Here is a 26,740-nt window from a genome sequence, read left to right as displayed (position 1 = left end):
CGACATGTCGAGTTTAATCTCGTCATGGCAAAAATATTTTTTCTCTTCATGTGTGGCCCTAATACTCCGTCGTAGATTTCTATGTCAACTTGTAAGCCATGTTTTCTTTTTGTTTTTTTTACATCATCATCACCAAGATCAATAGTGAATTTTCCAAGGCCAGTAGAACCTGTGTCTCAAAATGTAATCCGTTCTGATTTTTCTCATTTAAAAACAAAGAGTTCCATCTCAGCCACTGAGAAAGCAGTGGGTTTATTCTTGTTTGGTCTTATTAGTAAGTAAATTTGCACATCAACTGTATAACAAAAGTGTTCACATTGTGGAGGTTTATAATACGTAGTAACACAGAGGCAGAAAAACAATGGGAGCAATTTAGAACCCTGTGGGACCCCAGACAGTAGAGGGACTGCAGAGTAGGAGTAATTGAGCATAATGTCAGTTGTAGATGTTCATGCATGTAGGTTTAAGGATCTCCTGTAGTTATATGTCCAGGGAATCAAGAAAAGCCTCCGGCTGAGGACACAGAGTTGTTGTTTGACAGGTCTATAAAGAGGGTGCTCAGGGTTGTACCTTCATTTTAGGAACAGTTTGTAAAAACCATCCTCAAACGTTTTGGAGGAGTTCGCAGAACTGACCCACCCTTTATTGGCTTGTTGAGCTCCCTCAAGTCAGTTGCTCCTATGCTACTATCCTAAGAGATAAAAATAGAACATTTCAATCTGTTCGCAACAGAATAATATAGACTGAAGGATCTAAGCTTCCTCAAAAAGCACAGACTCTTCTGTCCTGTCAATAGATGCCTTTTAGATTCAAAGTCAGATAAAAAGCCATAATCATGACAGTTTTGGTTTTCTCATGAATGTTGAACCACCTTTTGTAAAAATCTACCTTATGAAATATGGAGATTCTTATTTTGAAATATATATAATTTTTTTATATATATCTTTAAGTTCTACAATGAAATGCTAAAACACCAGTCTATGGTCTGTTAGTCAGGAAGAACCTGGTGTTAAAAGACAAATAAATTTAAGATGATGACCTGCACTTTTTTAAATTCTTCGTCTCTGGCTTTCTGATCACGTTAATAAATAGTTGTACCAATTTACATAATTTTTTACACCTTCGGGAAAAGTGAGGCAAAAAGACTGATAGATGTTTCTCTAGCTACTCTGTCCACGATTTGTAAGGAGGTTAATAATTTAGGTCAGTAAATCACAGCCATAACAATATCCTAGAAGTTTTCAATATGCAGCAGCAACATATTAAAAAGGTATAAAAATGTAATGTAAGTTTTGAAAAAAAAAAGTATCCGAAATGTGTTGGCTTTAATAAGGCTGAATGATATCTGCTGGCTTCACAAAATCAACCATTTTACCCTTTTCTATATATTCCTGTTTCCTACAGAACCCTCAACATTTGTTATCCCTAGAGGCTGCTGTTTGATTAGTAAAACAAAGTGTGACATGTTTAAACAAGTGTGACTGTTTAAACATGGCAAACAGCTGGTGTAGACAAACTGGCTACATGCCATAAACGGTTGTTGCAATTATTGATTAATAAGTGCATATAGATTTGGTTGCAAGTCTCAGCTTTTGTTTTTGCTTTTTACTTGTTTTAAATCTACTCATGCTGACTTGCATGTGATCACATTTTGTAAAGTGCTGGTCAGTTAAAAGTAAAGTTTAACCCTTTGAAAACCATGACAAATAGAATCATAAGATTTTTTTATTAATCATCATTTGTAGATTACTTTGATTTAAAAACTGCAACCCTACAGATGCAAGCAAGACTATATTATTATAAAAGGTGATTTATAAGAATTGAATAATTCATAATGCACAAAAGGCTAAAATTGTAGACTTGCAATGAATGTTAATTGAATGTTAGCCTACTGAAAAGTACATGCATGAACTGTGAAATAAAAAGAAATATGAATTATAAATTCCATTTATTGCAGCCTTCATATTATTTGCATGTATTGCTCAGTGCTTGCTACCCAGTTTAGCATGTTGATACCATTATTACTCATTTAAAATTAAATCAGCATTTCGCACTGTGAGTAATAACTACATCAAATTTAACAAATATTACTTGTAACATATCACTCTGTGCAGAATAAACCTATTTAACTTAATGTCTTGTTCCTGAATTACATATCTTTTGTTGAGCTCCACCTTTACATGCAAAGAAGAAGCAAAACTTTGGTTTTGGCCCATATGAATATAGGCTTTCTGTGTCCATCACTGGGATCAGACGGCATGCAAACAGAAGCACCACCTGCACAGGAAAAACACTACCACTTAAATTAGAGCAGACAGCAGCCACCAGAGTTGGTGACTAAACAGGCACAAGACAGAGTGTAAAACATGGAGGAACCCTAAAAACATTTTTTAGGGGGAGATGCACCAAGACTGTGATTGATAATTGGGCACATTGCTCTGTATTCCATTACACAAAAACATCATAACACCAAAAACCTGCCTTCAAAGCCCTTCTTTGCTGTAGGAATCTGACATCTCCCTATTAAACCTCCACCAAATAGCAAAAGCGGTCCTTCTCACTTAAAAAACGGCACAAAGCAACTCCTCCAGCACACAGCCATGCTCATCTATCTCCTTGCAATGTCTCTCTGTCATCACTCAATGTGACAAAACATGATATATGTCTGCTGCTGGTTCTGGCCCAGCAGTTACGCTGATAACAGCTCTTACTTACACCAACCCCATGACAACACGGAAACGTTTCCATCACCCGACATACAGGTGCTGGTCATAAAATTAGAATATCATGAAAAAGTAGATTGATTTCAGTAATTCCATTTAAAAAGTGAAACTTGTATATTATATTCATACATTACATACAAACTCATATATTTCAGATGTTTATTTTGTTTAATTTTGATGATTACAAATGACAACAAATGAAAATCTCAAATTCATCATATCAGAAAATTAGAATATTGTGAAAAGGTTCAAAATTGATGGCCCCTGGTGCCACACTCTAATCAGCTAATTAACTCAAACCACCTGCAAAAGCCTTTAAATGGTCTTTCAGTCTAGTTCTATAGGCTACACAATCATGGGGAAGACTGCTGACTTGACAGTTGTCCAAAAGACGACCATCGACACCTTGCACAAGGAGGGCAAGACACAAAAGGTCATCGCTAAAGAGGCTGGCTGTTCACAGAGCTCAGTGTCCAAGCACATTAATAGAGAGGCGAAGGGAAGGAAAAGATGTGGTCGAAAAAAGTGTACAAGCAAGAGAGATAACCGCACCCTGGAGAGGATTGTGAAACAAAACCCATTCAAGAATGTGGGGGAGATTCACAAAGAGTGGACTGCAGCTGGAGTGAGTGCTTCAAGAACCACCACACACAGACGTATAAAAGACATGGGTTTCTGCTGTCGCATTCCTTGTGTCAAGCCACTCTTGAACCACAGACAGCGTCAGAAGCATCTTGCCTGGGCTAAAGAGAAACAGGACTGGACTGCTGGTGAGTGGTCCAAAGTCATGTTCTCTGATGAAAGTAAATTTTGCATTTCCTTTGGAAATCAAGGTCCCAGAGTCTGGAGGAAAAGAAGAGAGGCACTTCATCCACGTTGCTTGAAGTCCAGTGTAAAGTTTCCACAGTCAGTGATGGTTTGGGGTGCCATGTCATCTGCTGGTGTTGGTCCATTGTGTTTTCTGAGGTCCAGGGTCAACGCAGCCACATACCAGGAAGTTTTAGAGCACTTCATGCTTCCTGCAGCTGACCAACTTTTTGGAGATGCAGATTTCATTTTCCAACAGGACTTGGCACCTGCACACAGTGCCAAAGCTACCAGTACCTGGTTGAAGGACCATGGTATCCCTGTTCTTAATTGGCCAGCAAACTCTCCTGACCTTAACCCCATAGAAAATCTATGGGGTATTGTGAAGAAGAAGATGCAATACACCAGACCCAACAATTCAGAAGAGCTAAAAGCCACTATTAGAGCAACCTGGGCTATCATAACACCTGAGCAGTGCCACAGACTGATCGACTCCATGCCACGCCGCATTGCTGCAGTAATACAGGCCAAAGGAGGCCCAACTAAATACTGAGTGCTGTACATGCTCATACTTTTCATGTTCATACTTTTCAGTTGGCCAACATTTCTATAAATCCTTTGTTTTTATTGGTCTTCAGTAATATTCTAATTTTCTGATATGATGAATTTGAGATTTTCATTTGTTGTCATTTGTAATCATCAAAATCAAACAAAATAAACATCTGAAATATATGAGTTTGTATGTAATGTATGAATATAATATACAAGTTTCACTTTTTAAATGGAATTACTGAAATCAATCTACTTTTTCATGATATTCTAATTTTATGACCAGCACCTGTATAGTCTTGAAAAAATATTCAAACATTGGAATATTTCACAGTTGAGTAGAGATAAAATTTATGTGTTTTATATATATTTTTACATTATCCTTTCCAATGTATGATATAAATCAGAAAAGCATTAAATCAATTTGCGTAACTGAATCAAAACCATCTTTTGATGTAATTTCAATTTTAAATATTTTTTTAAATAAGTCAGCCGTGTACAATTTTGGTTTATTCTGAAAAAGGCCTAATCAAAGTAGATGGGAATAACTCCAGAACATCCATTTTCTAATACTTCTAAATATAGAAATTGGCTTAGATCTGGACTAACTAGAGTATTTTAACACATTCGATCTTAAAGGTAAAACAATTCATTGAAACCCAAAGGAGTATCCTTTATTTATTTTTTTTGCATCCTCCATCCATCTGAACCTGACCAGCTTTCCAGTCCAGTTTCCAGTTTACTGTTTTTTGTTGTTTTTTTGGTTAAGAAAACTTTCATTTGTCCAAAATATTTTTGCTCCTACTTCATAGTGATGTCATTTAATCTTCAATAAAACAAATTATAACTGGATGCCTTAAATAATGAGCTCAGATGATGATTTATTGAGTCAGGTAAAACCATCAGATTGCTATTGTGTAACTTTTTTTCTTTGTTTTGTGTAAAAAAAAAAAAAAAAAGAATTCAAGGTACCAGGATGCACACCAGCAATAAAACAGGTTTTAGAGGATCTATGCTAAAAAAAAATATCCATATCTCAGCAGCACAGATCTATAAAGCTTTCAGTATAACCAGCTTTTTTATGGTTTTCACTCTTTCTGTAAGCAGAATGATGGCTTTCCTCTTTCAGCTGATTCTCACAAAGTGAGTAAAGTGGTGTCAAGCAAAAAAAAGGCTACAGCCAAATTATCTTTTTAAGCATTCGCTTGAATGATTGAATATTTCTTATTCATAGCATCGTGGAGAGGACATCTTGAACAGGAATGACTGAGCCTGAATAAAAATAAAGAGATTAAAATAAAGATTTAATATTAGGACAATTGAGCTGACTCACACTGCCTCACAAAAATATATTTAAGCCTTGGAAAAAGCAAATTTCTGAAAAGCTTGCATTGGTACAGCAGACATCATAATTTGTTTAATCCATAAAAAAACGCAAAGGAAGGTAGAGAAAACTAAATACAGAAATATTCTGGTAGAACGACTGTTAAAGCTTGAAAGAGTTTAGTTTACCTTCGTGCAAGACAACAGCGCTAAACAAACAACCAGAGCTTCAATGCAATTATTTAGAAAAACTCTCCATTTAATCTGCTTGAGCTAATTTGAAAAAGAGGAAAGAAAAATATTATATTCTCTAGATGTTAATAGCTGGTATTGAAACATGACAATATGGATACTTGGCACTATACTCCCATAAAATTATAAAACGGCATAAGACAATAAGAATCTCTGTATCTTTTTTTTTTTTTTTTTTTTGCAAAGTGCAATGGAAGGAGACTGACCTCCATACTGGTTAGATTACAGCGATGAGTCCCAGCAAACCAGCCACTGTTGGAGCACTGGTCAATATCCACATCCTGCAGATTCACGTCCACACGAATTACCCCCCTGTTGGTTAAAAAAGGATGGAAGGAAAGGGAAAAGGGATGGAGGGAAAAGAAATGGAAATTAGTACACTGAAATCAGTGGGGAATTGGACGAAAGGACTTATAAAAATGAAAAAGAGTGCAAAACTAAATTAAATAAAAAAAATGGTTTTCATTGGATGATGATAAATAAGAAATAATTGAGGAGCATTAGGGTCATAGACAAAAAAAAGGATTTAAGTGGCACAAGGGAGACAAAGAGAGGAAAAAGGATAAGAGGAGCTGACAAAACAGTATTAGATTAGATAAATCGTATAAGGCCAGAGGAGGACAGAGACTGAGGAGGCTAGAATGAAAGACAGGGAAATTAACAGGAAGGGCCATTCTCAAAGGAAGTCAGGCCAAATCTGTTGGTGGCGGCCATGATTGAAAGAAACGGATCGAAATAGAAAGAAATTAAGAATGATGGAGTTGAGAACAAAGATAACCAGAGACAATAGTTAACAAAAATAGATAAATTGGATTAGATAAGCCTCTTATATAAGTAAGGATGACTAAATATAATCAGTTATCAAATCTGGCTTCTAAATAGTTGGTTTTGTAATATAATAACGCCTGCTTAAAATGAGTTTGAAATCTCTTTTCTCTTAATGTTCTATGAGCTTTTATTGATTATGTAAACTCAACATGATATCCAGATCCGCTCCAAGACAAATGGACTCGCTTAGAACTGCAGTTTGATGCAAACTGATCTACATGAACCAAATCCTTACTGATGTGTTGAGCAGTTTTGTTTATGGCTGTACATGATGGAAAGTAAGTAACAAATAAAAATTAATTTATCTTTTTTTTAAGTGTGTTTAGAGGTGATTAACAACTGTTTTACATTGCAGGTCATTGGGGTCAGCTAAGAAAAAAGACTAAATGCCTATTTCTTAAAAATGTTAAATGTGTCTTTTGTTTTTTGTTTTTTTATTTCCACCTGAATATATGTTTCCCAAAGACCCACATCTGTAGTTTGGCGCTTTTACTGTTTTTTAAGTTTTTATTTTAACCAAGGCAGAATGATTATGCAACACACAGCTGCAAAGGTTTTTAAAGAGACTAGATTGAATATCGTGTGGGTTTCTCTGATCCACACAGAGTCAAAATTAGCCATAGTGGCTAAAAGTTAAAAGAAATTAACCAGATGTTTGCATAAACTGTAGAAAAAGATATTTGACCTTTATGTTTTATTTTGTTTACTGTCTAACATATATTCAGACTAAATGTATTCGACTTAAGACAAATTACTAACACTATTAATGCTAAATGCTAGAAATACAACTAAATATTCTCCGATAATTGTATTCGTCCTCTGCAGCTTCAGCTTTTAAACCTAAAATGTTCCTGGTGTTTTTTTTTTTTGTGTAATTTTGGCCCCTTCCTCCTGACAGAACATAAGTAATCAATGCATTCAAATTCTTTCATCCTTGCCGAAAGGCTCTCGAAGTGACTGAGGTCGAAATTACTTTGTTGCCCTAAAGCCACTTCGTAACTAATCTGAACAAAAGTTTAAGGTTATTGTCTGCTTAAAAGTCCCTCCATACCCAAACTTTAACTTTTTTTTAAATATCTTTGAACATTCTGACAAATGGAAAAAAAAAACATAAATTCTGAATATGTTAAATTAGAGAAGTTTTTTGTATCATTTGTGATACATAAGGAAGTTCTGTGTGATTAATTGTAATTCTGATCTAATTTATGAATTAACCTTAACAAAAATAAAATATTATAATGATGATGTAGAGGTCTCAAAAACTCTTAAACATTTAAACTTAACTTATGTCTTCAGAGGTTGATTCCGTATTTCACCTCATTTAACCTTTCCATTAGGCCATCTATTTGTGAAGTGCACCAGTCCCTCATAAAGCAGCCAAGTCATGTTGAATATTTCTGATTATGGTTTTAAAGCCTGATAGTTTTAGATAATAATATTACTCCGCCGATTCTGCTAAGCAAATAGTACAAATATCCACCCAGAACTACACCAGAAGATTCTGATGGCAACAAAATGTGTTATTAAGGTTCAACTTGGTAAGGAAATTCTGACCTTATAAGGTTTAATGCAGAGGTCTTCAACAGGGGAGCCGCGACCCCTAGGGGGTCCACAGAGGTACTGCATGGGGGTCGCGAAAGATTTAGTTGATTAAGATTTTCTTTTATATTCCCCCCTGCAATTGTTTCCACTAATTGCAATGTCTTTAAAACACACTGTAGTAGATATATGTAGGCAGAAGATGTCTTTCATTCAACAATCCACACATTCAGCGACACCCAGGAGCTCTTTCAAGCTGGGCACCATTTCATTCACAACACCTGTCCCATCAACCAGGAATCAGAATCAGAAATACTTTAATAAACCCAATATAACATCATTTCATACGATATATATAATTAGGGGGTCCCCGCTCCATCTCGCCATCAGTTCGGGGGTCCTTGGCCTAGAAAACGTTGAAGACCTCTGGCTTAGTGTGTAAAGCTTCGCCTTAGTTAATGTTAATGTTGTTTTTAAACTTAAAATTTGTTGAAATTATTTGTCATGATGTTTGATAACAGCTGGGAATCCATCTACTCTTATACTGATTATACATGCAGGGTCATCGGGGCACTGGTGGCTATTTCCATTAGTTTTTGGCCAATGCACCCTAAAAAAGCCACTAGTCCATCAAAGCTGTAAATATAAACTCTTAAAAGACTGTGTATATAAGGCGTCTTTTTGCCACTGAAACAGATTTACACTATACCCACATTCCCCCTGTGGCACACAAACACATTCATGCACCAATACTCAGATCAGTAGGCGACTAACAGGTACTTGCTTTGCCCAGGGGCACATTAGCATCCGACAGCAGAAAGCTGGTATTGACCCTGCAACTTTGCAAGACAACTTTTCTTTCCAATGTGCTGCAGGCAGTGAACTGCAGCAACTGAGTTTGTGTGGTGGGAAAATTGTATTTTCCATTTATTCCAATATTTCATTGACTAAGAGTGCTTGTTCTATTTTCTTTACTGCACAAAAGTCTTTACTGAGGCTTATCTTACTCACTGAGAACCTGTTTTCGGGTGTGAGATGTCTGGAAGGTAATGAGACCTGTTTATGGGAACTTTATATAACATATTTTGAAAAATGTGTATGTGAAAACCTTAACATTAATCTGATACCTGGATCAGATATCGGTGATTTGATATCGGATATTGGAGATCCAATTTAGTGCATTTTAAATGGAACCGGTAATTCTTTCTGCTGCTTTATTGTTGATAAATAATATAAAATGCATTTATATCTGTTAATTTTTTCATGCTTATGTCAAGGTTAAAGCTTTCACTCACATGGTTCATTCATTTACCGTATTTTTGCGACTATAAGGCGAATATAAACGTCTTTTTTTTTCCCTCAAAATGTGCGGCGCGCCCTATAGTGCGGTGCGCCCTATGTGTGTTGTTACTGCGACCGTTGTTGAGACCACCATGAGAACGTTAAAGGGGGAAATGTGGGTGTGGATTGGCTGCCACGCAAATGGACAGAAACTGCCACCTATGGTGATTTTTAAGAGAAAGACTTTGCCTAAAGAGACTTTTCCAGCTGGAGCCGTTATTAAGGCAAATGAAAAGGGCTGGATGGATGAGGAGATGTTGAAAGAGTGGCTGAGGGAGGTGTATGTTAGGAGACCAGGTGGTTTTTTCCACGCATCACCATCGCTGTTAATCTGTGACTCCATGTGTGCCCATCTCACAGCCGATGTGAAAAAAAGGTGAAACAAATTAACGCTGTGCTCGCTGTTATTCCGGGAGGTCTGACAAAGGAACTTCAACCGCTCAACATCGGTGTGAACCGGCCGTTCAAAGTAAGGCTGCGAGCGGCGTGGGAGCGATGGATGACCGACGGAGACCACAGTTTCACGAAAAGTGGAAGGCAGCGCCGGGCAAGTTACGCCACAGTTTGCGGATGGATTGTAGATGCTTGGACTAACGTCTCTGCTGGCACTGTTGTTCGAGCTTTCGCAAAAGCCGGCATCATTTCCGAGGAGCCGCACGGCACGGAAAGTGACTCTGACAGCGAAGAAGGGGAAATTGGCATGTCTGATTTAGCGCAGCTGTTTAATTCAGAAACGGAGGATGATGACTTTGATGGGTTTGATTAATACTTTGTCATAAATACATGAATAAAGCACAATCATACTCAGTTTTGCTCCCGCTCTATTTTTAAATACGCAGTAGAGGTATTTAAACGTAGTAGAGGATATGTACCCGTATATAAAACCCGCGTCCTATAATCCGGTGCGCCTTATGTGTGTGTTAAATACAGTAATGGCACACATAACTGAGACTGCGCCTTTTAGTACGGTGCACCTTATGCTCGTGAAAATACGGTAACACAGATCGGTATTGCATATTGGCCAATACACACAGCCCAGGTATTGGGTCAGATCGGAACTGGATTAGTGCACCTCTACTCTTTGCATGATTTTAGGATAGTGGTAAACTTTATCTAGGTCAGAGCAGGACAGATGCATAGAGCTATGACTATTACAATTGTCTTGTTTTTGTGCAAAGACAAAATAAAGTACGAGCTAATTGATACCCGCCAATCTTCTTTTATGTCACTAAAGGTGCACAGCCAGTTATAATTTTCCATTTACAGTTTGCTTAAAATAATTTCAGATTTAAGTCTCAGTTAGTCCTGTTTGTTGGAACTTTGGGAAATGTTAGAAGTATTTATGTTCCAGGAGGGGAATAAACTTTGCATCAGTGAGCCTTAATATGAAGTGAATGAGGTTAAAAACCCTCAAAAGGCCCCAGCAATGCAGCTCAGACTGCTTATATAACCACCTGAGGTTAGCTCAGTTTACAAGTTGCCGTCTAACCTGCTGTGTTTTGAGCCTAGCCTGGTTTCTATATCCATCTATGACTGTCTCTATCTTTCTTTACACACGTACACACACATTTACTCAGGATGCTCAATCTTGTGTGATTACACTCTGCTGTCTCCTTCTCCATCAAAGAAAGAGGCTGCCCACTCGCCTCACTCTCCCGCCTTTACTGTGATGTGGAGCCTGACACCTGTTATCTCCATCTGCCAGCTGGGAAGAGGAACAAACCATTGGGAGAAGTTCTCGCCACTATCTTTTATCGAGAACGCAAATAGAGCAAAGGACAACCGTGCTGATATTTGAAAGTAATTTATTGCACTGTTTTTCTCTTCACAAATGCAGCCATAACAATATTATAACTTGAGATTCAGAAGCCTCTGAGGCTCTGAAAAAAAAAAAATAAGCATGTTAAAGTTTCTTTTGCTCTTTATCATTTTAATAGTTCGTATAACTTTACCAAGTCTGTCCGGTTTGCTGTATTTCATGCAAAAATTTGACCAGTTTTTTTCTTCTGAGAGAGCTCTGATTGCTGCTTTGCATCTTCACAGTCAGCGCTTGGGAGAAAGCCTGAAAGAAGCAATCATTACAACCTTCCACAGCGCTGAATGTTGAATAATCTGTGTTTAGCGGCGCCTCAAGGCACTCTCCCTTCCTCCCAGTAATACCTTCACATTTTGCATCAAACCTGAATGTCTCACTTGAATTTTAATCAGCTTTACAAAACCTTAAGGTCTGTCCATGAGAACTGACTAGGGAGGGGGTTGATTTAAGATGTAGAGGACGTAGTGTAAACAGCAACCTCCTGATGTTCTGTCAAACACCAACTTAGTTTCTATTTTTAGGAACCTCATCTCCAGACTGGGATTGTCAGACGATGCTGCAGAGACCAATAAAATACAGAAAGTGGAGAGAGAAGGAGAGTTTCACACTTTGGCTAACTTCATTACACTGAAAACCTCTTCATCTTGGTGAGCTTTCATCTAGTTTGGTTGCTGAGTTTACAGTTTGATCTAATACCTATTAAACCCAATTACTGACGACAGAGAGATGATTCTTTTTATTTTGAATACAAAAAAAACACAGACAAAGCCTAAAAAAATCACATCACTTATTTTTTTTTATTTGCTTTTTCTATGGTTTGTTCTTCTTTCCTTAGAAGTTAAAATTCTTTGATTCAATGTTAATTTGAGGTTTTTGAATGATTGGATATCTCTGTGTTCTAATCTGAATCATTTAAAATAACCAAACACAAGGTTGTAAAGCCCTAATTTAAGTGGAAAAAAGCCTGAATTTATACACTGTTGTACAAAAAAATTTTTTTTTTTTTTCTAGTAGTGAGATGATGGATAATTAGATGTTTCACTAACAGACTGCACCTATAGTAAATATAAATTCAACTATGATGCTAATTACGGTAGTAACAATTTGCTCTAAAGAAATAAACGTTTTCAGGCTTAATCCTGTGGGTTTATCAGTAGTACATGCACAAAATGTCACAATCAGATTGAAATATATTCAGATTTCAAACTTAAATATGGCTATTACTGTTTGGGATTACAAAAGCTGATCACATTTAAAACATTAAATAAAAACATGCTGAATCTGAACATTCTGAAAACAGAGAACCAGAGAGATTAACCACTCAAAACAGAAACACTTTGCAATGATGCACATGTGCTCTAAAGTCAGCTTGCTTCATTCAGAATACCTTGATCCTGTCATGTGTTTACATGCATGCAAATCAGATTGTCAATCAGTATAATCCAACCCTTTCAGTCCGATTACAATTTCATTGTGATGTTTTTATCTGATCAGAATATTCCAACTGACATGTTCACATTATACATTTTAGATCCAATCAGTATTTTTGTTCATTTACTTTTGTCCACGTTTGTCATGATTCTGCTCTTTTTGGTACTGTTTAACCCCTAGAACCCTACGGACCCACCGGCGGGTCCAGCTGCTACGTGACCTCGTAATTTTAACAAACCCCCAGTATTGATGTAAAAAACACATTTGGCACAGTTTGGTGACATTTATGGATAAATGTGCCAAAATGGCCCCTCCGCCTAAGAAATTTCTCACTAATACCATTCTAAAAGAAATATGATTCATCTGATTGAGTCCAAATTTTGTATATTTTTACATAACATTTAGATTTAAAAGTCTGTACTACTTTTTTGTGCTATAAATAATATTTTGGTAGTGTTTTGCAATGTTTATTTCAAAGAAAATTTTGGCGAGGTTCAAAAAATGCAAAATATTTTGTATTTTGTCCCTAATATTTCAGGCAGGGTCAAAGCTACAATGGTGCTGACACCAGAAAACCATTCTATGACATCTTACCTTTACAGAGGTACCAAAAGTTTCTTCTTAAATCTGATAGCTGTGAGGCTATAAGTTATCTACTTTTGTGTGTTTTTGTCAGGCAGAAATTTATTTATACCCCCTTAGGGTGTAAGAGGTTAAGTTTTCTTTTTGAGTTTTCAGTTATACTTTGATTCATGTCTTTCTATATTTTCTAGTTTATTGGTTTAAATTACATTTTGCATTATTCTATTTTTTTTTTTGCTTATAGCTTTTGAGTTCTTATGTGTCTTGTTTACATTCTGTTGCCTCCTTGTGTCAGTCTCCTTCCACTAGCTTCCTTCTAGATGCTTCTTACCACACCAATTCCTTGTCAGCTCATTAGCCCAGTCTTTGCTCTGTCTCCCATATATACTCTCCCTGTGCATTTCCTCAGTGCTGGTTCCTCGTCTTTTCCTGGCGCCTCATGTCTCTTAGAGTTTGGTTTTCTGTATTTTGTTATTTTTGGATTTTTACCTAAGTTGCATTTTTTGAGTTATTAAAACTGCAAGAAAAAATGTCAGCTTCCGTCTCTGCAGTTGGGTCCTCCAAAACAGTTTCTAAAATAAGTGGAAAGTCAGATTACTGGATTGTCCCCAGGGCTGCTGTTTTTTTTTTTTTTATTCACAATGAAAAATTGTTAGAGAATCTGCTATATCAATGCCTTTTGCACCATCACTTTAAAGTGGTTTTCCTTTTCTCCTACACTGTCTAAATTCTTGGGCACTGCTGCACTTTATAAATGGTAATGATCATTTCACTGTTGTAAGCTGCTCATTCACTGTTGAAAGCTGTACACATCGGAATTTCGTTTTGTAAACACATTTTCTATACAAAATGACGATAAGGTTTGTCTAAGTCTCTAAGAATTAACTTCTATACCTTCTTTTAAATAACCATTGCCTTTTTATCCTTTTACTGTCCAGTTCCCGGAGCTTACATCCATTGTTTTAGAATATTATGTAAGGGTATGCAATGATCAAATTAATTGCTTAATTTTATCAAACTCTTTAACCTAATCGAAAGCATTAATTTATATTTACACACACTAACTCGTCTTGTTATATGTAATGTAGTAAGGACCATGTGTTGACTTCCATTGACTTTCGGTCCTTTTCAACCCTTCTTATGCCCTAACCCTAAAATAGCCCTGAACCTGATGGTTACCGGTAAATACTGTGCCTCTCCCTAACCCCACTTACACCTTAGCCCTAAACGTAACTACTAGCATACAAACAGACAGCCCATATATGACCAATTTCTTCCCATTTTACCTCTATTTTCATTCCTAATTGCCTAGTGTGACTACTAACCTTCAAACTCAATATAAGAAATGGCTTTTAACATTTTAATTGTAATCTATTTTAATATATCAAACTTTTGTAAGACTGGATTTATATTCCTTATTTCACAACCTCCACCAAGGTGAAGACGTTTTACAAAGTGCTGTGTTGCATTATATGCACTTTTGCTTACATAAACTAGATTTAGTTCACACCTAAAACACTAGATGGTATGGCAATCCAACATTTTTTTCGTTGTAAACAAGCTAGTGGGGGGGTCAAGTAAAGCATTTTTAATAGTGTTGAGGTCTGGATCAGTTTGAATGTTAGCTTTCTTCATCGATTCCAAAACCAGTGTTTCTGTGTGTTTTGGCTAATTTTCCAGTCAAAACCATCAATGTTGTCCCAATTGTCATTCTTCTGTTTTCCATTTTATTAGATAAAAAACAGGCCCACAGCATAATAGGGCCACCACCAACATGCTTGGCAGTTGGGAAAGTGTTATTGGATTCATATCACAGTTTCCTCACTCCATAATTGAACAACTTCAGTTCAGCAACACTGCAAATACTTCTCGTCACTGCAGCTAAATAGCTTTCTGTTTCCTCTGGGCATAATTTGGCTTGCACATATTGGCAACTGTAAATTTAAGTATGGCTCGAGAAGGTCAAAGCTGAACCAGGTTCTTCTTTCACCTCTTCTGAATATTAAAAAGGTTTAGTCATAGTGCTAAAAGTTGCACCAATCTGGCTGTTTCAACATGAAAATACACCTAGATTTGAAATGGATAAGCATTTGAATAACATTACGGTTCTAGAACTACCTTCCAAAAGCCTAAACGTAAACAGTGTTTAAAAAGAAAGGTGACCTAAACTCAAAATTTGGTTCTGTACCTGTAATCAAATGCAAAAAAGTCTGCCAAAAAGTGAAGCCAAATCTTACAATGATGTTGGCTGCAGGAAAAAAAAATATTCAAAGGATATTCAACTATATATTAGTGATAAATTAGAGATCAGCTTTTATAAACTAGCACATTACATAAATAATTTTTCAAGGGATAAGAATGGCCAAGATGTACCATTCAAAGCCTTAAATTAATATGACATCTCTGCTAATGAGGACTTAACTACTCTGTTGAAGGTGTTCCTGAGTGCTCAGTGAAAAATTGGTGTTTAGCTTTTATCTTTACATTTCTTTCGTTCGTCAGATTAAATAAATCAGCAACTGATTTCTAACAACACACATATAAAATGTTGCTTTACACCGCATTCCAGCTCTGCAGCACTGTGCCCTTTACAAATTAGATTTAATGTAGGACATTTCTGCTTCTAAATGTCAACTTGTATAAAGCCAAAATCATTCAAGCTCAACCAGCCTTTTACAGACTGAGCTAAAGAAGTTGATTATTTTAGTAAAGAATTAATTTGCTTAATATATTTAATCAGTCTGTTATTCTGGATGTCTTTAGGAAATAAAAGAAGCAAGTATTCAATGCTTTCAAGTTAATAAAAACACCATGAATGCAGCACTCCAATCATCTCATTTGTGTAATGTCTCAGACGCCTTGCTAATAATTTATGGTGATGAACAAGGCATCCCTAGCAGACGCAGCTGCTCCAGCAAGCTAAAACCACATGTGGGCTTCAGAAAAGACGTTTTACTTATAAGTAGCAGTCAGATCCATCAGCAGCAATCACGGAAAGCTCATATTGATGGTTTTACAAATTCTCCTTTAAGGATAATTTGGTTGCAGCTCTTTCACACATATTAATGTGATCAAATCTACAGAGTTTCTACTGTGATATTAGTGGTAATTTGAAAAGTCCAGAGCAGCCCTACATCGTGTCTTCTGTCTTGAAGAGTAACTCTATTGGGAGCCAATCAGGATGTAGAATTTTACTTTGGGACCCATCAACCGGAGGGATGGCTCCCAGGGTGAACCTTATATAAATCCAACTCAGTGTGGTCTGCAGCTGCTGATAAGACTTCCCTGATCTTGCTCCCAGAAATGCGGCCTGGAGCCTTGGTAGAGTATTCATTCCGCTGGAACTTTTTTTACAATATTTTAAATATTATATATATTATTTATTTTTTATTTGGAGTTTCTGTGCAAAACCAGCATAGAAAAGTACACAATTGCAAAGTAAAAATTGAAGAAAAATAGTGTACTTTTAGTGAGTTCTTTGAATAATAATAATAATAATAATAATAATAATAATAATAATAATAATAATAATAATAATAATGTAAAATTGGGCTAAACGTTATCATTTATATATATATTTCACTGAAATCAAAGCTCCAACACTTTCAGGGAATGCCTCTACAATATTTGTTTTATCAAGGAACCAATTATTGTAAAGATTTGCCCACTCAGCTCTCATTATTTGGCCCTCCTAAGGGAAGGAAGCAGCTTCTAGGATGATGGTTTAAACTTAGATTTTATCTAAAAAGTATGTGGCTTAAAGCAATGAGCATATCAAAGAGGATACACCAGGATAAAATTCTGAACCATTATTAGACAAAGTTTGTTTTCCAACTTTTTCTTTACCTCCCTCTGTTATGCTACTGCAATATACTTTTATCTGTTTTTCTTTTCTTATTCTCTGTTCATGCACAGCACTTTAAATTGTCTTGTTACAAAAATGTGCTGCACAGATAACCTACCGTGCCTAAGAAATGAATTATTTCCCTACTCTTCATTGTAAATAGCTTAAATTGCTCAGAATAGAGTGAAAGCACATAGGCACAGTTAGAGCTGTATTCTTGCTATAGATGTGCTCCAATATCAGGTGTTTTGCATCCTCTAACATATATTCTAACATGATTACCTCATATTCAGCTTCAACCATCTTCCTATCAAGTCTGAACACTTCCTCAGTCCCTTATGTAGAAAAGCCTCCCCACAGTATACTTCCTCCACTGTGGTTTAATGGCTCGGCAAAGCAAGTTTGTTTATGTAGTGCATTTCGGTAAGACAATTTAAAGTGCTGTATATGAGAAACAATAAAGAAAAGTACATTGCAGTGAAATAAAGGCAACACAAATAATTCAAGAGAATAGAATGAAAAATTCAAATTAGATAAATATATATAACAAAAACAAGAAAAATGGACTGAAAGCTGAACTAATGATGAAAAGGGATGATGTTCTCCCCTTTCTTAGTTTAAGCGAAGATGCAGGAATCAGCATTCCGGATCAACAGCAGCTGTCTGACCGACTTTTTAGGCAGACCTGGGAAAATTTCACTGCAGTAATCAATAATATGAATAAATGAATTAATTTTTATTTTTAAGATCCTGCTGATACATTAGTCCTTTAATCCTGGAGATGATCTTTAAGTGATAGAAGGCTGACTTTGTTCCTGTCTTTATGATGGTTCAGGTGTGCCTCCATCACTGCACCCAGATTTAGAGCCTGACATGGTTTCTAGCTGGATAAGAAAACCATGCTGAAGCTGTTTGATAGATTTAAAATGTTCTTCTTTTAGTCCAAAACATAGTTCTTTTTTTGTTTGGATTTAGCTGAATACATTTTGCCACATTGATTTCTTCTATTCATTTACATGAGTTCATCGTCACCTGGTGACATTGTATTGTACAAATTATGTTCTTATTTAAAATCTGAGTTAGAGGCAGCATGTATATATTGAATACATCCATCCATTTTCCGTCACCCTATCCCTGCTGGGGTCACAAGGGGTGCTGGTGCCTATTTCCAGCTGTCTACGGGCAAGAGGCGGGGTACACCCTGGACAGGTTGTCAGTCCTCCGTAGGGCAACAAAGAGACATACAGGACAAACAACCACACACACTCAGCCAATTAAACCCAACAGTAATTTTTTTTGGACTTTGGGAGGAAGGCGGAGTGCCTGGAGAGAACCTACACATGATCAGGGAGCACATCCAAACTCCATGCAGAAAGACCCCGGGCCGGGAATCAAACCCGGAACCTTCTTGCTGCAAGGTAGCAGTGCTACCCTCTGCCACTGAGCAGCCCATATTGACACAAGGGGCCCTAAGATGAAGCCTTGGGGAATGTTACCTGCATCGTTAATTTTCCTCCTATACATAACAAATTTTAACCATTTTAAACTAATTTAGATTTTAAACAATTACTGAGGAGAAAAACTCTGTCTACCTGAGCTGCAAATTACTACTGCTGCTCCTCCAGAGATATGTTGTGACTTCTTTTCTGATTAATGCTCTTGCTGTACTGAAAAGCACTCTGTTAGATATTCAAATACTGGGATGTTCATCAGAGACGGCAAAAGAACTCACTTTCTGTACTTGAGTAAAAGTACAGATACTTGTGTTAAAAAATACTCTGGTAAAAGTGGAAGTACTGATTAAACTTCTTTACTCAAGTAAAAGTAACAAAGTACAGGCTTGTAAATTTACTTAAAGTATAAAAGTAAAAGTAGAAACCACTTTTTTCATGCAATTGCCTACATTTTAAATGGATGTCTGCCAATAGGACTAGATCTCCGTTGTGTTCATTTTCAATCATCTCGTCGTCCATACTACTATGCTAACGCCACCGCCACCAAGCTGCAATGATTTGCCGTGAATGAATACCGCCGAATCTGTCGATTCATCTTGTAGTGGTGCGTCAAATGCAACATAGATTCCCATCCAATTAAATTGAATTTGGTATTGATGACGTGAAAAATAATAATGGTAACTCCATTGAAATGCTTCAAAACTAAAGTAAGGAGCCAATTTTTTTAAATGTAAGGAGTAGAAAGTACAGATATTTGTGTAAAAATGTAAAGAGTAGAAGTAAAAAGTCACTATAAAAATAAGTAGTAAAGTAAAGTAAAAATATCAGAAAAATCTACTTGAGTACAGTAAGGAAGTATTTGTACTTCGTTACTTCCCATCTCTGCTGTTCATCAAGGTTACCCTTACCTGTCTGGTGTGTACTTTGATCATCATGATGTTGTTTTAATGTAATATTATTTCAAGAAAAAACTCTGATGACTTCCCAGGAAGATCACTATTTATACAGAAACTAATTTACACAATGGAAGACTCCAATATGATTAAACTTGACGTTATCTAAGGATATCAGATTAAATAATGGTAAATGTATTTTACTCTTTACATCAACCATGCCTTTCATTGTATTTAACTGTTATGCTCTACTTTTTCTTGTTTTTTTCCCAAACAATTCTAATAAGATACACAAGAAATTGGGGATTTGTGGGTTGAGGAGGTTTGCATTCTTCTCCAAGCCATCACACCTAAGCATGTCACCAAGTGTTTGGCTTAGGTTTTGTTTCTTTTTCATAAAATGCTGGGTATCTTAAGCTTACTTTGAGTCTCAAACACATAACTATAGTACAAAAATACACTTATGAAAACCAGTGAATAACTTCTGACAATGTAGGTTGGCAGTCTGGAGAATATATTAGGCTGCAAGTGAAAAGTTTGTCCTTGAATCTGATGTAATGCAGGCAGAAAATCTGTAAATAACTTTAACATAGGCTAGGTTTACAGAGCATATAACCAGCTGCAGGTTCTGTAGGTGTTTAAGAGTATAGACACAAGGAACAGCCATAATTAAACAAGAAAAATGAAAACAGACTGAACCAATTATGTAGTCATGGGTAGCTTAGCCTCACTCATGCATAATGAGTAAAAAAAAAAAGGAATCTGGCTTGTATTGCTGCTAAATAGCTTCCAATGCTGGTTTTAATATAACCGTGATGTCAGATCAGCCAGTGTATAAAGGTGTGTTGGTATGGGATTTCCTAAACTGTATTGGTTTTTACTAGACCTGATTTTACAATAGGCCTCTTCAGAGTTGGATTGAATAAATGTAACTCATTCAAGCTAAAAAAAATAAAAATAAAAAATAAAATGAAATCACTGATTATAGACACTGGTTAGGATTTTTAATTAGCATTAAGAACTTAGATTTAGATTGATCAATACTTAAATTTGTCAAGAAAGTTAGCTTGGGGCCAACATGTAATCCATTGACAAATCCCTTTCAAGCCCATTGTTTATCTTATATTGCACCCATATGGACCCCATGTGGGATCAGGAACACATAGATGTTGGGATCTGGAGTTGTTCCACCTTTCCCCAGCAGAGTGTGCTGTGGGTTCTCTGGGCTGGAGCTCACCAGCACACCTGGAGCTCGTCAGCCCATTAGAGGACCCTCTACTTAAAGGAATAGTACACCCAAAACATGATTAGCCTTCATTTTCTACTCACCCCCATGCTGAACAACACTCTGGAGTACTTTTTTGATATCTCAAATGCATCTGGAGATCTGGGAGGCTTCTTGCTGTCTGCTGACATTCAAATAATGGAGGTCTATTGTGCCCGAGACAGAAAGGTCCATAAAAGTCCACAAAAACTTGTCAATATTCCTCCATACTGGTCGTCCAATGTATTCCAAGTGTCCTGAGTGGGTAGCATCCAGAATTTACTCGAAACGAAGTCATTTAGAATGTTTTTAGAGCATAAACAGTAGTGTATAGGATTTCCTGAAAGTGTGCACATGCGCGATCCCGACGCTACGGAAGCCGGCAGACCAAACCAGCGCATTCAGCTCGGCAAATAACTCATGCTCTTCCTCAACACTGAAGTCCTCAGACATTTTTCTTTCGTTGTTTCTTTCTTTGCACAGGTAAACGGCACATTTCTTCTTCTACGCTTGCATTATTGGAAGAGCAGACTCTGAATGCGCACTTTCATCTGGTTTGGTCTGCCGGCTTCCGAAGCGTCGTGATCGTGCATGTGCGCGCTTTCAGGAAATCCTATACACTACTGTTTATGCTCTAAAAACATTCTAAATGACTTCGTTTCGAGTAAATTCTGGATGCTACCCACTCAGGACACTTGGAATACATTGGACGACCAGTATGGAGGAATATTGACACGTTTTTTGTGCACTTTTATGGACCTTTCTGTCTCGGGCACCATAGACCTCCATTATTTGAATGTCAGCAGACAGCAAGAAGCCTCCCAGATCTCCAGATGCATTTGAGATATCAAAAAAGTACTCCAGGGTGTTGTTCAGCATGGGGGTGAGTAGAAAATGAAGGCTAATCATGTTTTGGGTGTACTATTCCTTTAAGCAGATGCCAGACCTTTCTTCGACGCCGGAGTGTTAGCTAAGTTTGGTTAGCGAACCTGAGCCTCCTCGTTTTTGAATTTTGTCCCCTAGAGAAAACTTAATTCTAACCAGCCTTTGTCTTGTCGCTCCTAGGAAAACCTGTCTCTCGTGTGAAGCTCTGGGAGAGCTTAACCTGCATCTGCCTGCCTGCCCTAGAGAGCCAAACCTGAAGATCTCACTTTGGAATCCACCTGCTGCTCTCGGAAGGAGAGCTAACCCCTCAATCCAAGGTCTGATCCAACAGTCAGAAGTTAGATGCTGCACTTGCTGAACACTCTGTCAAGCCAACAGTCTCTGGACCCAACCGGTTCCCCCCCTCTGAGTAGAAAGCCTGAAACTCTCCAAGGTATAGTCTGCAACAATCTGAAAATTAAACAACGCTTCCAATCCACCTGGTTAACCAAACTGTCATCTCTGCAGACGCATGATAATCCAGCCCGGACCTGTTTCCTGAACAGTCTTATTTTGTGCAAACATTTAATAAACTCTGTTAAACTTTTCATCCGTCTCCTGGTAGTGTTCTGCATGTGGGTTTGATTCAGAACCAATCATGATAATAGAAAGGAGAACAAGCCCTAAAACATCAAAATCAACTATGAATCAGATTTAAATTTACATTATTTAAATGTTACATTTTCTTCTTTGGAGAACACGGCCATATGATGCACTGTAGGAGAGAAGGGAAAATATTGGTAACAGATTGATAATCAGAACAATGTTCTGCTGAAGGCTTGCGCTCTGCTGTTTAGATGATAACCATGTCAAGTCTGCCTTTAATGTACAGAGAGTGTATTCCCTGGCAGCAGGGGAATACACTCGGGGATCTCTGTCTGCAGAACAACACAGAGGGAGGAGAATCACTTGTGTTACTACAACCTAAGTTCTGTAGATTTTAAACAGAATAAGCATTTTTGGACGAACAAACTACTTTTACTAAGATGTGAAACCAAACGCAGACAGAAACCAAACCCCATGAGAATATTCCCGATTGGTTTAAATCACCAAAAAATAACGGTCACATCTGTGTTCAGTGTGTTAGTTGACCTTTCTTTAAGGTTGATTTGAAAAGATTTCTTCATATCTCTGTGGTGTTGCTATTGGTGGTTGATAATTTGGTTTGACTCCTGACCTCTCCTGCTCGTCTTCCTCTTTTCTTTCTGCCAGTTTTCTGTCTGAAACACTATAAGTAAGGGCCACTGGTGCTTCAGGGATCTTTATCTGCAAACCAATCAAAGTGTCTGACTGAGATTGATTTTTTTTTATTAATTATTCATTATTACACTGACAAAGCCAATCAAAAGATACATCCATGAATACTGACGCCTCACTCAGTGTTTTTTTTATTGCTTAAATTACATTGTTTATTCATGAATGTATTGATTGTTTCAAGACACTCTTATACTGGAGTATTGAAATATAAGATTGTTGTCAGTATGCGGCCCCCACCCCCACCCTCTTAACCACAGCCAGCTTGTAGCTAAGCTTGACGCCTTCATAAAGACATCCTATATAAATCCTTCAGCGTTCATTAGGTTATAGTCAGGAGAAAAGATGCACAGCTGTGCTCCGACAGGAAGGCTTGTTAAATGAAGAAGGTCGTCTTGTGTCTGTGAAGATGCCTTTACTCCATCTGCTAACAGAGGGAAGATCCACAGGATTCATGCATATATCATCGACCTTAAAATATAACCGTATAAAGCGCCTTGAATTACATGTTGATACCCCCTGGAGTGGGATCTGAAACCTCAATGTATTCTATAAACTAAGAGAGCAAATATGTATGGGTAGATCGGAAAAAAAGTAGTTTTTAATATTAATTTCCAATTTAAATCTTGAAAAGGTTGTAAACATATTAATTTATCCCCTCGTTTTATGATGATACCCCTAAATACAATATATTGAAGTCTAATATCTTAACAAGTAGCTTTATAATTAAAATCTGTCTAATTCAGTAATCACTGTTTATTTTAATCTGTTTTATGGAGGAATCAGGGGCTTCTTAGGGAACATTATTGAAAAAAAACAGCAGCCAGAAAAACAGGCCTTAACACAGACACGTCTAATAGATAGATGTGGAGATGTTTAAGGAGGGTAAGGTTATAAAACAACCTCGTTTAAACAGTTCCTTAGAAGATTGAGGAGTGTGACTACAAACCTACCAACACACTAACTACCAAAACTAATAGGATTCAGCATTAATCTGTAAGTATAAGAAGAACACAAGAGGTCCAATGTCATTCTAGAAAGGTGGGAGAATCTATTGACAGAACAGCTTGAAACACGTAGGCGGCAGCATCAGCCTGAGGGCATGCTTTTCTTCAACAAGGTATAGAGTATGAGTAAATAGGAGGATGGAAGAAGCTTAGTGCCAGTAGCAGGTAGAGTATAACATGGCAGTAGCCGGATTGTTAGGTGTAGACCTGAGTTAAGTTCCACGTTATCAATCTGGGATTGCTGCAGTTCAGTCTGTCCATGAAAAGGAGGGATGTTAAGTACAAATCTTTGAGCTGATTGGGTGATATGCCAGCTAGTACCGACCTTCCATAATATGCTTTCAGCCAATCGTAGCAGCGAATCATGACGTTTTCAACTTTTTTTCCAAATCATGTCAGAATAAAAGCACCGAAATCTTTCTCATTTAAAAATGCCCAAAGTGCTTCTCTTTGCTCCATATTTTAACAACAAATTGTCGCTATTTTAGCTAAAACATAGTCAATTTGCGGTATCAACAGTTGAGTCCTCCAGCGTAGCCATGTTTGTAACTCCCCGGAAAGGCCCTTCTGACTGTCTTCATTCCTGCATGTCCCACCCCCAAAAACACTGCTGGCACGTCATTGGTCAGACCTGCTGGTGGTTACGAGATGGGTATATTAGCGGAGTCTTTCAAGATGAATTTGTTGTGAGACTGAAAACTCTCGTAACAATCCAGCTTGCAGAGCAAGGTTAGGTAGAGTAGCCAACTAGCCTACTAGCTGACTAGCAACATTAAATTTTAAATTTTTTTTTTTTTACTCAAGCAAAAGTAGAAAGTACTCATCCAAGTAATTCCTCAATTAAGAGTAAATAATAGCAACTGAACTCATGTACTAAGGAGTTAATGACTCATCGCATCCGATTTAACATCTATAGAGATTTTATCTGACAGAATGTTTTATGCAAATTCTAGGATTTAAAACTGTAATATGAAGATGCAAATAAATAAGAGGATTTCAAGAAACACTTTTTAAAATCAGCCTATTTAGACAATCTTTATAGTAGGTAATGCATATAGGAATAAAGAAATTCTTGCTGTATTACCTACTGTTTACTGATCTCCATGAAGCTCAAGTTACTCAAGGTGGGCAGAGAAACCAGAAAACTTAATCAATAATACTCACAACAAAACCCTCAAGCAAAACTAAAAAAGTACAGAGATGTACAACTACTAAGTTTTTGTTTGTTTTTTTAAGTTACTTAAGTAGATATGTATACATGCAATTAGTTTCTGCCCAGCCTTACTGTGTATCCTGTCTGACTGAGGTTGACAAATTTAATCATTGTCCAAACCCCTTGAAGCTTTAATTGTATCAATCAGGAAGTCTACAAGGTGTTGCCAGGTCACTGTATGGTAAAATATTTGGAAAGAATTACTTGTTTTCTGTCATCTCAGGTATAACAATTATAAAAGCTAAGTTGTTTTTGTTGAGTTTTTTTTTACCAGTAAAACTCTTCGTTTCATCGTTTCTTACCTAAACTCTGGTGCAGAGTTGCTCTTCAGACCATAAAAAACAGCAGACAAGGTGAGCAGCCAATATGGCACAAAAGTCCCATGTTCACACTCCAGGTAAGGCGCGGACCATCTGATCTGGTTCTTGCTCAGGAGATAACTTCCACTGTTGGGGCCCGATCCATCAGGGGCTCCTCCGCGCGCCTGAGGTCTCCTCCCGTCCCTGAAGTCATGGAACCAGTCAGACTCCGGGCTCCTGTTGTTCAGGTGACGGCGCGCTGACCCAGACAGGTCCTGCAGCACCACCTCATTTCCAGTCCTGGTCGCCTGGAGAAAAACATGAGGTCCGGGGGTCGAGGCGTCCGTGTGCAGGGTCACCACTGCCCTGTGGATTTTCGGATCCCCCTCCAGGATGCTTTGAACCAGCGCGTGGTACCAGTGGATGTCCCTGTGGAAGGTTCGCTCGCGGGACCTGTTAGTTTGCAGGATCATGTTGAGGAAGTTGGTGGCGTGAGCCACCGTGTCCAGGACGCTGTGCAGGGAGTAATGAGAGGCGACGTGGAGGCCGCCACGCAGACTGCTCAGCTCATACCTCCGGGAGCAGTTGACCTGCCTCAGAGCGGAGGAGTCCCCGGTGTGCAGGAAAGCCGTCACCACCCTGGGAAGGTCCTCCTCTATTTTGTGCGCCACCACCGTGCGCTCTGTCGGCTGTAGCGGGTACGAGGTGGGCTGGAGGGGCGGCTCCCGCTTGATGCTCTGCGTGCTAAACACTGGCGGGTTTTTCTCGTCTCTGTCGTTTTCCGACCATTCCACGTATCCATAATTTGATCCCAAAACGAGTCCTGTTTGCAGAAGCAGCGGGAGGAGGATCAGAGCCATGGTGGTTCCTCACAGGCTCAGAGGGGACACCGCGGGCACCTGGCAAACTGCGCTCATCGCCAAAGCTCCTCTAGGTGCTGCGATTAGGGATACTTTGTCAAACACGAGGACAGCAGTTCCTGAATTTCATAGTCATGATGTCTTCTAAAGCGAAAGGAATCCCCCCCACTTCTGATCGGGGTTACAGGAAAAGCGCAGACTTTCAACAATCAGCGGTCCAAAAACATCCTCGATCTTCTCTCCTGGTCTAAACTCACTCACAGGCTGGAGCTGCTGCTTCTCTCCCTGCTGCTGATGAGCAAACCAACCGAGGAGCAGGATACCAATAAAACGTTCTTGAACTTCATTCCCTCCCAAATAAAACCTCAACAGGCAACACGAAGAGTCGCCCACAGAGTGTGCATGAGTAAATGTGTGTGGTTGTTTCTAAGTGGGAGTCTGCAGGGAGTGGGCGGGGCGTGGGAACAACGGGAGCTGTCCGGTGCTGAAAGTAGCCGGAGGAAAACGGGTTGAGAGATGTTGGTGGAGAAGGAGAGA

The 26,740-nt window shown here is 38.0% G+C and overlaps 1 protein-coding gene across 1 annotated transcript in view; it reads right to left on the bottom strand.

Annotated features, from left to right (window-relative positions):
• gpr158b (G protein-coupled receptor 158b) overlaps positions 1–26,203 on the bottom strand; it is a 120,213-nt gene extending 94,010 nt beyond the window's left edge. The window contains exons 1-2 of the mRNA XM_038278866.1: positions 25,347–26,203; positions 5,861–5,966 (exon numbers count right to left, since the gene is read on the bottom strand). Of these exons, the coding sequence (XP_038134794.1) occupies positions 5,861–5,966; positions 25,347–26,203 (963 nt within the window). The remainder of the gene's footprint in view (positions 1–5,860; positions 5,967–25,346) is intronic.
• Positions 26,204–26,740: the final 537 nt, after the last annotated feature.

This window comes from Cyprinodon tularosa, unplaced genomic scaffold, assembly GCF_016077235.1.
Source record: "Cyprinodon tularosa strain WSP-4 unplaced genomic scaffold, ASM1607723v1 ctg145, whole genome shotgun sequence".
NCBI classification, from domain to species: Eukaryota; Metazoa; Chordata; class Actinopteri; order Cyprinodontiformes; family Cyprinodontidae; genus Cyprinodon; species Cyprinodon tularosa.
Note: the sequence above shows the minus strand (reverse complement) of the source record. Positions and strands in the feature narration are given on the sequence as shown.